Source organism: Spinacia oleracea, chromosome 6 (genome assembly GCF_020520425.1).
Source record: "Spinacia oleracea cultivar Varoflay chromosome 6, BTI_SOV_V1, whole genome shotgun sequence".
Lineage (NCBI taxonomy): Eukaryota > Viridiplantae > Streptophyta > Magnoliopsida > Caryophyllales > Amaranthaceae > Spinacia > Spinacia oleracea.
Genome location: NC_079492.1, coordinates 62,168,799 through 62,184,282, shown reverse-complemented (window position 1 = coordinate 62,184,282; position 15,484 = coordinate 62,168,799). Strand labels below are relative to the sequence as shown.

The following is a 15,484-nucleotide window of genomic DNA, read 5'->3' as shown; positions in this document are numbered from 1 at the left end:
GCTTCAGTCTGATTTGTCGAGGCAAATTCTTTCCTTCTAGATTCTTCGTTGAATAAGTTGTCTTTCACCATATCAAGGGTGAGTTTACCACTCGGATCCGAATTTCTCAACGAGATAACAAGATTTTTCCAACTATCCGGTAATGAGCTAAGGTTTAATAAGGATTGGACTTCGTCTTCAATTTCCATGCTGACATTTGTTAACTGATTAACAATGCCTTGAAATTCATTCATATGTTCTGCCATATTTTTACCTTCCTTGTATAGAAGACGAACCAACCTTCTCACTAATGTAACTTTATTTAACTGGATCAGGAATGTTAGGTTGTAAACCTATTTATACGCCTATGGAGCAAAATTATAGGCTTGCTTATGCCGAGGGGGAGGTGTTTGCTTATCCTAAGCAATATCGTCGTTTGGTAGGACATCTGGTTTATTTGTCTGTGACTCGCCCTGAATTGAGTTATTCAGTGCACACTCTCGCTCAGTTTTTAAGTGCACCACAAGTGTTACGTTGGGATGCTGCAACTCGTGTTTTGCGCTACTTGAAATGTAGCCCTGGCCAAGGAATTTTACTACGCCCTATGCCTAATATGTCTCTTACGACATTTTGTGATAGTGATTGGGCGGCTTGTCCGTTAACTCGTCGTTCTTTATCTGGTTATTTGGTTTTTTTGTTGCGTTCTCCGATATCTTGGAAGACAAAGAAACAACCTACTGTGTCTCGTTCGTCTGCTACAGCTGAGTACCGTTCTATGGTCGTATCTATACGCGCGTGAGCTTAAGTGGTTGAAATCCGTGTTATTCTCTCTTGGTGTTTTGCAACCTAAGCCGATGCAATTATGTTGTGATAGTTAGTCTGCCATTCACATTGCTAAGAATCCTGTTTTTCATGATCGTAAGAAACATATTGAGGTGGATTATCACTTTATCCGCGATGAGTTGGTTAATGGAAATGTTAATACTTCATAAGTTCCTACTGGTCATCAATTGGCTGACATTTTAACTAAGGCGCTTGGGAAACAACAATTTACTTTTCTGTTACGGCATTCGTGACTTACATGCTCCATCTTGAGGGGGAGTGTTAGGAATTCTAGAGTTACTAGAATTCTTGTAACATAATGTAACCTAAGAATTGATGTAAGAATTGATGTAAGACTTAATATTTTCCATTATGATTTTTAGGAGTTTTGGTAAGTTAAGTTTCCTACTCTTTGTATATATAGTTGTGCATATTGTAATACAAGAGATATACTTTTCTCCTCATATTTGTGTGTGTGAGTTTAACATTTGTAGTGAATGAAGTATTCTTTAAGCTGATGTTAAAAAAAAAGAAAAAAAAAATAATCTTCCTTTATTTGCTCAACTTGTGATTCGAGTAATTTTTTTTGGGAGAGTTGCTAATAATTGTTGTTAGTTCGTCATCACTAGGAAAAAGAACACTCAATTGGCGCTAATTTAGCACAAGTTTATCGGCAATATATATTGCATGTTTAATATCCATTTATAAATTGAAATAGAGCTAGCTAGATGAGTAGATGACATAGTGATTGATAGACAATATCAATTCATGCATATATATTATTATTGCATCAACTTCATCAAATATACTGTCTTATTATTCAACAAAACTCATGTAGGTTTTTCTCACTTTATTAATTGTAAAAGATTACGTACTACGTACTACGATCCAATGTTAGGCTGGAGTTTATTGACAACCTAGCTTAGTCACCAACAAAAACAAACACATAACATATACAACATTATTGATGAGCTGCTCCAAAGCTGCTGGAATACGAAAGTTATACTTATTTAAGATTTTGATGATACCAACAAAATCCGATTAATAAGCTTAAGAACATTCGAAGCCTTCAGGTATCTTCTTACCACAATTGTTGAGCAACACAGTTATGTTGAGCGTAGCATTAGCTTTGATCCCTAAAACATTAGCTTTAATGACAGTACAAAGACAAATTGCTGCTTCAAGGTCAACCAACCATTCAATGAGAGAACAACATTGCGGGGTGCCATTCGTGACATTAAGCAAATCATTCAATACATTGGCACACACCTTTAATTTTAGCGTATCTATGGGGCAACTGTTGCTAGGAGGTGACATGGGTGGGGGCGCCATTGGAGGTGGTGACCTGGAAGGCGGTGGTGACCTAGGACGAAGTGGTGGGGAGCGGACATGTTGGGAACTCACCATAGTGAAAAACACTATGTTGAGACATAGGAGGAGGACAACTGATGAAAATACTTTTGAAGACATCTTAGTAACTAATTGAAATAAATGAAAGGTTTTTATATATTAATATTAATTAAGTAAAAATGGATAGTGAATTGTGATTGTGGTGCCAGATAAATGAATAGGGTTCGCTCTTTTTATAGTCGAATATTGATGAAATTACTTTCGAAAAATAGATACTACGTAGTAGTATTATTCTTTTTCTAAATATATTTAAGGCGCATGAGGTGATCAAAGCATCACATACAAGAATATAAGAGGGATTGTGGAAATTTTTTACCCTCTATAGTATGCGTGTTGGGCAACACGTTTTTTAGAAATTAAAGTTAATTTCTTAAATACTACAAATGTAAGTACTCCGTAATAGCGTCTAAACAACTACGTGTATTCTAACGCTAACATGTACTGGTATACAAACCAACATAAGTTGGTGGAGTTGGTGGGGGAACTCACCTTGTGATTTGGAGGTCACAAGTTCGAGCTCCATCAACTGCGAAATGCTTGGGAGTGGCTTAAGCGATGACCTGCGGAGCTGGGCTGGTTAACCTGTGCTAGGTGCTGGTTCAGTTAGGGTCTCTTCTTCTCTTACCTATTAAAAAAAAATAAAAATGTACTGGTATACCAATCGACTTCCTATGTCTCTTCTACACTTAACGAACATGTAGGAATAATTGCAATTTACTTGTTTTAGGCCAATTTGTCATGTTTGGTACAAAATATAGGAATCCTCTTACTTACTTTGAAAGTTTATTGATCTACAACTGCATTATTATGGAAGTTTAAAGTTGAAATAATGTTTATGATAAAGAGGCTAGCAAGTTTCAGAATATCAATGACATAAACGAAATAAACATTAATTAAGCGGAGCGCTAAGCTCCTGTTATACAAGAAAAACCTGAAACATAGGTCATGCTTGGTAAAGAAAGATTTAGACAACGTTTAGAGGTTTGACTAGTCAAAACTCTAAAAGGGTTTTTTTGGTTAAAAGGAGTATTGAACTCAAACCTCTCGTTTTGAAAATAAACAGTCCACCAATTTTTCGCTTAGAGGATTTTTAATGTAAATTTGAAAAATAGTTTGTCCTTAACTGCTCCTCTTACCTAGTAAATTAAATAAATATTGTAAAAAAAATGTCCATAAATTTTATTGTACCAAAAAAAATAGCTGAGAGTGTTTAATAAACCTCTATGTATTATCAAACATGTTTAAACAACTAGTCAAATTTGCTAAACAAAAAGGTAAAACTCTAATCATTAACTCTAAACTCCAATTGTCAAACAGGACCATAAGCTATTGGGGACATTGTCGTATAGACGCCCTTACCAAGCTGACCATAGGGTCGTTGATGACTTTAACCTATTACAACTTGCGAGGACATAACACACTACAAGAATCCGAGGTTTTACCTACCGCTCAAAACAGTCGGTAAACATCGTAAAACGGGTTTATGTACATGGGGTTTATACTTTGTTTAAAACATTTGGAGGGTAAGAGCTTGAACTTGCCATTAGAAGGTGGAACATGGTCCACAGTTGTGAGGGGGTCGAAAAAGCACGAGGCTAATGCGTGACCTCGTCCCTCGTGGGTGTGACGATTCTTTTTATTCAATCAAGTGTAATTGGATTTCCTGTGAGTTTACACCCAATTGACTAGTAATATAGGAGTCGCCATTGAGTTTTTAACGACAATGAGAAAAACTGACAAAACCCGGTTATCGTGACATAAAGGGAGTGCAATTATGTTTGACCACGACGGCCGTAGGTTCCCTTGTGATCCCTGGTGTGGGGATCTCTCAACATACACCCGCAAGGTAGAGATTGAGGGTTCGGGGGACTGTAACTACCCAGAGGAGTACTTCCCTCGTCGATAACTCCAGAGGCAGGATATCCTTACTAGCTCAGCATAAATAATTAAAGGGACATACGTTAACTATTAAACTAATCTGAGTTGATTTGAGCAATATGCAACATATAATACTAGATCGATCGTGATTATCTGATTTAGATTGCATTAAGGGACCTAGCATGATAATCCAATTTCCCAAAAATATTATATTTGTTAGGCGTGGTAGAACAATTAGATTTAGTTAGTTTAACAGTTCATAAAAAGGGCAAGGAAAGCAATTAAATCATCGAGAAGGGGCACATTACGACGCACCCTTGAGAGGTGCGTCACGGTTCTCAGAAAACTAACCACTTTGACTTTGCTATTTCTCCTTTTTATTTAACGAATCTCAATTATGGGACAGGATACGTTCTGTTCGATTTCTGGATCGATTGCGACAGAACGCGTGAACAATTTCGCAGCGAGAGGCTTAGGCTAAGGGTTGGAGTCAATACTCAGAATATGATTGTGTGTTGTGTGTGTTCCTTTCACGTCGAATCTAGGGGTCTATTTATAGGGAAGAGTTCGTGGAAAGATAGAATTGCAGAGTTCTAATCCACAAAGAATTAGGAAAAAACACGTACCCAGGTATTTTCAGCGCCCAGGCCTGGGCGCCGAAGATTTCGGCGCCCAGAGCCAGGCGTTGAAAATAGGGTCTGGGCTGTTTTCCTTAGTCAGATTCGGATTCCTGAAATCCGTAGAGTTTTAGATTTAATCGAGTCTTTTAGCGCGTATCAATTTTATGACGGAATGCGCCTGGGCCCGTTACGAACTCTAGGCTCGTTAGGATTTTAATTCATACGTAACTCTTATTTCCGAATCCTATTAGGAATAGGATTCTCGCGGTTTTCTATCTCATTTAGGATTTATGTTGGAATGCAACACCTAATTCTGACAGGTTTCTATCCTTTATGATTTGCCACTTTTAGAAGCTACCTTTTACGGCAGTTACTATTTTTAGCAGGTTTCCATAAATAGCAGGTTGCGGGTGAAATGAAATGGGGAATCGAGATTCGTTTATTTTATAGGAGATGCGTTGTCAAGTGGAGATTTATGTTTTCATCATCGAACCTTTCCCTTTCGGGAACGGGGACAAAAGTAGGTGTCTACAGTTAGCCCCCACTTTGACTGAGTCTTGGAGTAAGACGATGGCCAAAGTATTAGACGGAGTGCGTCACACAAGCCATGGTATACGTGACCTGTTTTGCGAGGGTCTCACGAGTCCCCGAGTGATAACATTTGACTTAAGGGTCATCACTTGAAGTGTCGATATATCCCTCACGTGTCATTGGGATTTGTCAACTGATAGTATAGAAACTTCCTCACTTTGTCATTGGAAGGATCTAAAGGTGCGTAGAAACTCCCTCACTTTGTCATTGGGAGTAGCTACAGATGTTTTCGAAATCAAAGCTATAAAGTGTAATTGGGCCTGGCCAAGCCCAATCACGAGGTAAAAAATGTTTTTAAAGATTCTCATTTTCAAGGCTAGTTAAACGAGAAAACCCCCTTGTTTTTATAGGACGTAAAACGAAGGAAAATCCAGCACCCTTGTTTTTATAGGACGTAAAACGAAGGAAAATCCAGCACCCTTGTTTTTATAGGAAGTAAAACGAAGGAAAATCCAGCAAAAGTTATCGCTGCAGCGACTAAGGACCTGCGCGGTTTAATGGCGCAGACCCCGCCGGCTAAAGATGGCGAGCCTGTCCGCTAAGGGTGGACACCCCGTCCAATAGAAGTGGACGAATATGTTTTTGAAATTTGAAAATAAGGACCTACGCGGTTTGTGACGTAGACCCCGCCGGCTAAAGATGGCGAACCTTGTCCGCTAAGGGTGGACACCCCGTCCGATAGAAATGGCGAATCTATTTTGAAATTTGTTTTCCTTTTTTGAAAATAAGGACCTACGCGGTTTGTGACGTAGACCCCGCCGGCTGAAGATGGCGAGCCTGTTTTAATTATGAAGACTTTATTTTTTCGAAAACTGAGGACCTGCGCGGCCAGTGACGCAGACCCCGCCCCCTGAGGGTGGGCGAGCCCTATCCACCAAGGGTGGACGTCCCTGAATTCGTTTTTTCGATTTGGGAACTCGCGCGGTTGGTGACGCGATCTTGCCGACTGAAGATGGGCAAGTTCCTATTTCTTTGTGATTTCTTTTGAGAATTTCTTTTTATTCATTCTTGCAAGAGCGAATTCTTTCGAGGGATGCTCGAATTTAGTTGTAACCTGAACGTGGGTTGACAACGTGTTTAGACGGACCATTGTCTTGTGGTCATCATCTTTCACGATTTTGAGCTAGTCTTTATGGCTCAATTTTGCCACTACCGGGGTCCTTGATTAGGGGACTATGTGTAAGTATCAACGGCGACCTTTGTCTTTGAGGTCGTAATCCGGTTTTATTTTTTGAGGTTATCCAAACACGGGACTTCGTACAGTGTAGTCTGGGAATACCGTTTTAACTTTGCACACTTTCGTTTGAAATATATATTTTCTTTCGAGCCCCCAAGGACTCGTGCTTGACGGTCATTTTTTGTCAAAGAGGTTCCTACGCATTTCGTAATGTCTTTGATCGTGTTTGGGATCGTGCTCGTAAGTGCGAGCGATCTTTGTAGTGGTATGCTACTTTGACAAAGTCGTGAGGTGCGACTTTCGACAATTTTCAAGTCGAATGAGTATGGCAGGGCCCACTAGAAGTTAGGGCCTTTTTTGAGCCTGGGTACATTTTCGGCGCCCAGGCCTGGGCATTGAAATAATTCACGCCCAGGTGGGGCGTTGAAAGTGTTGTTTGGGCTGGTCTTTTGATGACACAGTTGGCCTCTTGTTCATTCGTTTATTTCACTTGGAAGTTCTATGTATTCTCTTTTCTTTTGTTTTTTTTTTTAATTGTTTTTAGAACGTGATGATTTTCTTGAGAAGCCGTAGCCGATTGGTGGACTACGGTGCTTGTCGCTTTGGGGCGATTATTTTAAGGAATTGTTGCTCTTAAGGCGTACAGTTATTACGATAGTTGGGCGAGTCTATATGGCCCGAGGAACATACCTTGAGGCGTAAGACTTTGACCGCTCTTGTTGTTGTATATTTTTCCTTTTAAACGCGTTCGTGAATGTTCGATATTTAGAATGATGATATGTACGTGCGAACGAGCGTTCATAGAATGGCCGTTGTTTGCGGTCCATTAATCAGTTTGCTTGAATCATTTTTTTGAGCAATGACTGATTTTGAATAGTTTGCTTAGAAGCTTGATAGGGTTCAGGCCCATTCATGAAGTGGGCTCAAACATCGTACCCTTTCGATTGTTCAAACATTTGCTTCGAGATTTTTTATTTTGCTATGGTTGTTTTGTAGCTTGGAGCCCCCAAGTATGCATGTTGGGATGCTTCCTTTTGGCGTACGATTTTTGTAGGTTCTTTCGAGACAGATGCCCTGGGATTCCGCTCGTGCAGGTGTGAGCTATCCCTTTCGTGGTAGGTAATATTTTGCTACTTTCAATCCATAATGTAGAAGTCGTGAGGCTTGTATTTTGAATTTGGGCGATAAGTAGTCTTTGCCTCTTTTACACATACTCTTTGGTCGTGCCTACATTAGTGCAATATGCCTTACTCTCCTTTTTTAGACTTGTACCGTGGGATGGTTGAACTTATGGTGCGACGTAGGCTTGTGTGGCCTACCAACATGTTTTAGAACATTTCTCCAGGTGTTGGGATATCATTATTATTTTTTGCATTCGAGTATTTCATCATGCCTTGTTCAGGTGCTTGAATAAGTGTGGCACCTTCTGCGTGGGTTTGCACGGCTTATTACTACGTTCGATGCGAGGATTCATAGGTGTTTCTTTCTTATTTTTATATCTGGGCAAAACTTGGCTAGCAGAAAGATTCAGCGCCCAGGCTGGGGCGTTAAAGATATCGGCGCCCAGCTCTGGGCGTTGAAAATGATTTCTGGGCAGACAGTTTTTTATATATTTTTTATTTTTATCCTTGATTTTTCTTTTGCTTTTTCTTTGGAACGACGTAAACTGTGTAACGGACGCTTGTAGGGCGAGCGTTATGTGCAGTAGTTTGATCGGAGTTTTGGTGACTCGCGATTTTCAGTTACCCTTGATAGTGGGGTGACTTTATATATTCTAAGTAGTGCTTTAGAATTTGGGAGGGGTTGTAGCCATTCTAAGCTTCGTTTTACACGATTAAAGCTTAGGATTGTGCCCCTATGACATATGTATAGCATTAGCGTCGAGAATTTGCGATGAAATCGTCATTTCGAGCATTTTTAGAATGTTTTTCTCAATCCCCCAATTGTAGCTACGGGATTGGCTTGGTGCTATAATGCTTTGCATACGATTTTATGCATTCATGGTGACATGGATCATGAATAGTTTGAACCAAACTCGTTTAGTGCGAGGTATGTTCGAGTAGTTATTTTGCTACTTCTCTTGTAAATGTCGTATTGTGCGACATTGCCATGGTCAAGGTAGTCACATGTCGAAGTGTGCCTTGACCAAAAGCTAGGTGCCTTTCTTTACCCATAATCATATTTAAAAATCTTTTTGACTCACTTGCAACGTTGAGAGAGACCCATACTAAGCCTAAACCAACGACACTTTATTATGTTCGAAGAAGTATTTGAAAATTATTTGAAAATTATTTAAAATCCGAGTCCTACTGTGTACAATCCGAAGTGTCCTAAGTAAGTTTGACTTATAGAAGGGTTCGTACAGGATTACATGAGTGAATCAAAATACTGTTACGATTTTTGGAATGCTGTCTAAGGATTTGCTGGAAGCCAAGGTGCAGGCGTCAAGATATTACTTGTGCCCGTGCGGCATGTGCTTTGGGCTTTTTAGGGCCATCTTTTCCAGAATTGCTGGAATATAAACCGTTTTCAAATTGACTTAGATTTACTTGGTGTATGTCTGTACAAAAGGTCAAGGTATACTTAGTTCTTTCCCTAGCTCTTTCATTTCAATTTTTTAGCCCCCAGTTGTTATTATGTCTTCCCATTAACGATGTTTTTAGATTTCGATCTTAGATGCCCTTGTCATATGTCTGAGTAGGGTGAGCCTTGGTTAAGTGCCGAGTCCTATTGACAATGTCTGATTTTTTTTTTAAAAGGAGATTCGCAAGCATTTGAATTACCACGAACGGATACCCTGAGTTCGAAGGAACGATGGGGCGATGCCGTAGAATAATCCTCTTTATTGCAAGCTTACTGCCTTTACTACTTGTTGGCGATTATGACTGTGTCTAGTGAAAGAAGGTCTTTAAGCGAACGACTATGTCTAGTGGTGAAAGAAAGTCTTTAAGTGAGTTAGTTCGCTTTAGGGAGGGTCAAGTCGAGTACTTTTAGAGGTCATGGGCGCTTGCGCTAGCCCCCATTCAATTGAGGCAAAGTGATCTTTTGAGTCTTGGCTAAGTGCCTAGGAGTGTGAGTGCTCCTTCTGGCAAGGGTACGTGCCCTTATTATTTTTCGATGTGTGCTCATTTTGGCATCTTGATGACTTGGATTCTTCTTCGTGCTTTCAATTTTTCTTTCGACTTGGATTGCAAGTAACTAAGTTTCAATAAGGGACTTCTATTTTTTATTCTTGTTATTTTATAGGCTTTAATATTTTTGCAAATTGGTTGGACCGAATCATGGATTGCCTACGTATCCCCCTTAAATAGATTAAATTTGGAATCAGGTCTTGCGTAGTTCTTAGCCAGAAAATGGTTTCTTAGAATGCCGATTTTAAACAAGTACGTTCTGAGGTGGAAACGTATTATTTGAAACGGTAGAATAAGTTAAGTTTATTATTATTTTAATCTGATTCCTTGCCGTAAGCCAAAATTTTGTTTTATATATTTTTTAAGTACATGTCATTTCTTTTCATGTGTTTTTTGGTACGTATACCTGAATACGTGTTGTACCCCTCCAAGTGTTCGTTATTTTTCCGTGCATGTGCGGATAAAATGACGAGCACTTCTGGACAAAATTTGGCAAGCAGAGAGATTCAGCGCCCAGGCTGGGGCGCTAAAGATTTCGGCGCCCAGCGATGGGCGCTGAAAATGTTTTTTGGGCGGATCTCTTTTTTTTGGTGCGCTAAATGCTTCTTTTTCTTTTTAGACTAACTTTAGAGGCGCTTTGCAAAGTTCCTTTTTTTTATTATTTATTACTTTTTTGTAATTTTCATTTGTCTTCTTTTTAATTCGTGACTCAAGACGGTTTGAAAGACGGGTTGAATGAGATAGGAAAATTTGTATAGGTATTGGTCAAGCATGAGGATTACATCCTCTAGGACTCACAATTTGCAGCCTCAAGCTAGGGTCATGAGTTTACATCAACCAAGGCCAATGAGTAGCATGGGGACGGCTCAAGGGTATGTCAACAGGATGCATTGAACAAGTTATATGGTCATTATGCTAACGGTGGTGTAACAATGGGTTTGGGCTTTGGAAATAACGGGTATGACGCACGTGTCAATGGCCGTGCGTGGTTTGCGGTTGACAACAAGTTCAAGAACAAGAGTTGAGGTAATGGTTTCTTGGGTTATGGCAATGAGAACATGGATGGGTTAAATGAGCTGAACAGGGACCCCAGAGCGAAGGCGTCTAAGAGCATAAGGATTGGAAAGGGTAGATATCGTAGAATCTTATGATTTGGATTGGTTGACTCGATTCTCTTCCTTCGTTTACTTGGGTAAATTTCGCACTTTGGGAGGTACGGGCTAAGTATTTCATGGCTCGCTCTTTTCGCTCTGCCTTTTCTCTTTCTATTTTTTTTTTGCTCGGGATTTCCCCCCAACATAAATCCTTCAATCAAATTTTTTATTTGGGCTAAAAGGTAGATGGTTGTGGTCTTTGAGTCACGAGGCGAGACTGAGTGAGCCTCGTTTGGTAGGCCTATAGTGGACCTTTAATTTTAGTAGGCCTAGGGTGGACCTTTAATTTTAGCAGTCCTAGGGTGGACCTTTTAAATTGTCTTACCTTGCAAGCGTATTTAGTCGTTTCTTAAAATGTGCAAATAGCGTAGATTCAAAATGTTATTTTTACCTTATTGAAATTTAACGAAAGAATTACATCGAAAATAATTTTTTTACAGTTTTCGGGATTTAATTGGAAGTTGTGATTTAGACTCGAACTTTCATTAATTTTTCTGATTATAACCCGTGTATGAATACAAGGAGGTGGCCTAGACTCAAAATAATGACATGGCGTAAGCCTATAATACTTGACCAAGCGACTCTCAGACTTAGGCTAATTGGACCATAACTTTCGTTGGTTGACACTTTAGATTTTAACCCTTGGGTGTCCATTTGTCATGCGCCATTTTGCTTAATGTTGGCAAGGTAGTTAATTGGGGAGATCGAATTTTTATTTTTGCAAGACTAGAATCATTAGCGCGGCTTCTCTCTTAGTGTGTATTGCTTTACCCCAATGATAGCCTTATGGTATGCCGATTCGGGTATTTTCATGGTTGGTCATGTTGCATTCATGGAAAATCTTTTAGTCCGTACTTAGTAGTATTTCAAGGAACGAGTGACTCGAGAGGACTATGATAGTCGTGACCCAATGTGATTATAAGCCTTGGGGCCATTAATTTTTTCTTTGCCCATGGTATTAATACCTTAGGTTCACTTTGGGGGTTGTGCGACTATGGGGGAATGATTTCCAGAATGTGATCGTTTCCATTTTGCAAATACTATAATATATTCTTTTTATCGGTGAGAGAGAGTATTGAGGCTGTGGATTCTTAGCAAGGGATGACAATTACATATGGGTGCTTATTGATTTAAATGTTAGGAAGGGAGATTCAATATGGTTTAACCTTTTAACTTGCAGAACGACACCAAGTATTAGGACCGATTCTATGGATAAGACAACTAAGACTTAGGATTTAGATTGTACTTCGGCATAACTAGTCTAGACTCGGATTTATTTGAACATTTATTTTTTCTTGAAGACTTTATTCGAACATTATTTTTTGAATATTTTGCCCATGTGACATTCAAGGTCGTTAAATTAGCATGCTCGGTTTTGGTGCCGAGCATTTTCGTCGTAGGAGGCCTAACAACGACACAAAGAGTTATTTATTTATTTATTTTTTAGTGGCTTTTAGAGTCGAGTGCCTTTCATACGCCCTTGCAGCAATTTTTACGAAAAGTTTTTTTTTTTTGCTACGTATATTTTTTTCATGCGCGGGCACCGAGGCTAGAGTGTTAGGCTGGAGTTTGCTACGTATATTTTTTTGCTACGTATACGTACTACGGTACAATGTTAGGCTGGAGTTTATTGACAACCTAGCTTAGTCACCAACAAAAACAAACACATAACATATACAACATTATTGATGAGCTGCTCCAAAGCTGCTGGAATACGAAAGTTATACTTATTTAAGATTTTGATGATACCAACAAAATCCGATTAATAAGCTTAAGAACATTCGAAGCCTTCAGGTATCTTCTTACCACAATTGTTGAGCAACACAGTTATGTTGAGCGTAGCATTAGCTTTGATCCCTAAAACATTAGCTTTAATGACAGTACAAAGACAAATTGCTGCTTCAAGGTCAACCAACCCTTCAATGAGAGAACAACATTGCGCGGTGCCATTCGTGACATTAAGCAAATCATTCAATACATTGGCACACACCTTTAATTTTAGCGTATCTATGGGGCAACTGTTGCTAGGAGGTGACATGGGTGGGGACGCCATTGGAGGTGGTGACCTGGAAGGCGTTGGTGACCTAGGACGAAGTGGTGGGGAGCGGACATGTTGGGAACTCACCATAGTGAAAAACACTATGTTGAGACATAGGAGGAGGACAACTGATGAAAATACTTTTGAAGACATCTTAGTAACTAATTGAAATAAATGAAAGGTTTTTATATTATTAATATTAATTAAGTAAAAATGGATAGTGAATTGTGATTGTGGTGCCAGAAAGTGAATAGGGTTCGCTCTTTTTATAGTCGAATATTGATGAAATTACTTTCGAAAAATAGATACTACGTAGTAGTATTATTCTTTTTCTAAATATATTAAAGGCGCATGAGGTGATCAAAGCATCACATACAAGAATATAAGAGGGATTGTGGACTTTTTTTACCCTCTATAGTATGCGTGTTGGGCAACACGTTTTTTAGAAATTAAAGTTAATTTCTTAAATACTACAAATGTAAGTACTCCGTAATAGCGTCTAAACAACTACGTGTATTCTAACGCTAACATGTACTGGTATACAAACCAACATAAGTTGGTGGAGTTGGTGGGGAACTCACCTTGTGATTTGGAGGTCACAAGTTCGAGCTCCATCAACTGCGAAATGCTTGGGAGTGGCTTAAGCGATGACCTGCGGAGCTGGGCTGGTTAACCTGTGCTAGGTGCTGGTTCAGTTAGGGTCCCTTCTTCTCTTACCTATTAAAAAAAAAAAAATTGTACTGGTATACCAATCGACTTCCTATGTCTCTTCTACACTTAACGAACATGTAGGAATAATTGCAATTTACTTGTTTTAGGCCAATTTGTCATGTTTGGTACAAAATATAGGAATCCTCTTACTTACTTTGAAAGTTTATTGATCTACAACTGCATTATTATGGAAGTTTAAAGTTGAAATAATGTTTATGATAAAGGGGCTAGCAAGTTTCAGAATATCAATGACATAAACGAAATAAACATTAATTAAGCGGAGCGCTAAGCTCCTGTTATACAAGAAAAACCTGATACATAGGTCATGCTTGGTAAAGAAAGATTTAGACAACGTTTAGAGGATTGACTAGTCAAAACTCTAAAAGGGTTTTTTTGGTTAAAAGGAGTATTGAACTCAAACCTCTCATTTTGAAAATAAACAGTCCACCAATTTTTCGCTTAGAGGATTTTTAATGTAAAATTGAAAAATAGTTTTGTCCTTAACTGCTCCTCTTACCTAGTAAATTAAATAAATATTGTAAAAAAAATGTCCATAAATTTTATTGTACCAAAAAAAATAGTTGAGAGTGTTTAATAAACCTCTATGTATTATCAAACATGTTTAAACAACTAGTCAAATTTGCTAAACAAAAAGGTAAAACTCTAATCATTAACTCTAAACTCCAATTGTCAAACAGGACCATAAGCTATTGGGGACATTGTCGTATAGACGCCCTTACCAAGCTGACCATAGGGTCGTTGATGACTTTAACCTATTACAACTTGCGAGGACATAACACACTACAAGAATCCGAGGTTTTACCTACCGCTCAAAACAGTCAGTAAACATCGTAAAACGGGTTTATGTACATGGGGTTTATACTTTGTTTAAAACATTTGGAGGGTAAGAGCTTGAACTTGCCATTAGAAGGTGGAACATGGTCCACAGTTGTGAGGGGGTCGAAAAAGCACGAGGCTAATGCGTGACCTCGTCCCTCGTGGGTGTGACGATTCTTTTTATTCAATCAAGTGTAATTGGATTTCCTGTGAGTTTACACCCAATTGACTAGTAATATAGGAGTCGCCATTCAGTTTTTAACGACAATGAGAAAAACTGACAAAACCCGGTTATCGTGACATAAAGGGAGTGCAATTATGTTTGACCACGACGGCCGTAGGTTCCCTTGTGATCCCTGGTGTGGGGATCTCTCAACATACACCCGCAAGGTAGAGATTGAGGGTTCGGGGGACTGTAACTACCGAGAGGAGTACTTCGCTCGTCGATAACTCCAGAGGCAGGATATCCTTACTAGCTCAGCATAAATAATTGAAGGGACATGCGTTAACTATTAAACTAATCTGAGTTGATTTTAGCAATATGCAACATATAATACTAGATCGATCGTGATTATCTGATTTAGATTGCATTAAGGGACCTAGCATGATAATACAATTTCCCAAAAATATTATATTTGTTAGGCGTGGTAGAACAATCAGATTTAGTTAGTTTAACAGTTCATAAAAAGGGCGAGGAAATCAATTAAATCATCGAGAAGGGGCACATTACGACGCACCCTTGAGAGGTGCGTCTCGGTTCTCAGAAAACTAACCACTTTGACTTTGCTATTTCTCCTTTTTATTTAACGAATCTCAATTATGGGACAGGATACGTTCTGTTCGATTTTTGGATCGATTGCGACAGAACGCGTGAACAATTTCGCAGCGAGAGGCTTAGGCTAAGGGTTGGAGTCAATACTCAGAATATAATTGTGTGTTGTGTGTGTTCCTTTCACGTCGAATCTAGGGGTCTATTTACAGGGAAGAGTTCGTGGAAAGATAGAATTGCAGAGTTCTAATCCACAAAGAATTAGGAAAAAACACGTACCCAGGTATTTTCAGCGCCCAGGCCTGGGCGCCGAAGATTTCGGCGCCCAGAGCCAGGCGTTGAAAATAGGGTCTGGGCTGTTTTCTTT

The 15,484-nt window shown here is 39.2% G+C and overlaps 3 protein-coding genes across 3 annotated transcripts; 1 reads left to right on the top strand and 2 right to left on the bottom strand.

Annotated features, from left to right (window-relative positions):
- The first annotated feature begins 346 nt into the window (after positions 1–346).
- On the top strand, positions 347–778 carry LOC110798884 (uncharacterized mitochondrial protein AtMg00810-like). The gene has a single exon (XM_022004083.2). The coding sequence runs from the start codon at positions 347–349 to the stop codon at positions 776–778; it is 432 nt and encodes a 143-aa protein (XP_021859775.2).
- An 858-nt stretch (positions 779–1,636) lies between these two features.
- LOC130463910 (pEARLI1-like lipid transfer protein 1) lies at positions 1,637–2,345 on the bottom strand. The gene has a single exon (XM_056833192.1). It carries the CDS (start codon positions 2,269–2,271, stop codon positions 1,852–1,854), a length of 420 nt encoding a protein of 139 aa, XP_056689170.1. The 5' UTR covers positions 2,272–2,345; the 3' UTR covers positions 1,637–1,851.
- A 9,610-nt stretch (positions 2,346–11,955) lies between these two features.
- On the bottom strand, positions 11,956–13,017 carry LOC130463931 (pEARLI1-like lipid transfer protein 1). Its single transcript, XM_056833226.1, has one exon. It carries the CDS (start codon positions 12,951–12,953, stop codon positions 12,534–12,536), a length of 420 nt encoding a protein of 139 aa, XP_056689204.1. The 5' UTR covers positions 12,954–13,017; the 3' UTR covers positions 11,956–12,533.
- Positions 13,018–15,484: the final 2,467 nt, after the last annotated feature.

What these genes read in the sequence shown, in the direction of transcription:
- LOC110798884 (XM_022004083.2), top strand. Translation starts at nt 347, where the DNA reads ATGGAGCAAAATTATAGGCTTGCTTATGCCGAGGGGGAGGTGTTTGCT.
- LOC130463910 (XM_056833192.1), bottom strand. Translation starts at nt 2,271, where the DNA reads ATGTCTTCAAAAGTATTTTCATCAGTTGTCCTCCTCCTATGTCTCAAC.
- LOC130463931 (XM_056833226.1), bottom strand. Translation starts at nt 12,953, where the DNA reads ATGTCTTCAAAAGTATTTTCATCAGTTGTCCTCCTCCTATGTCTCAAC.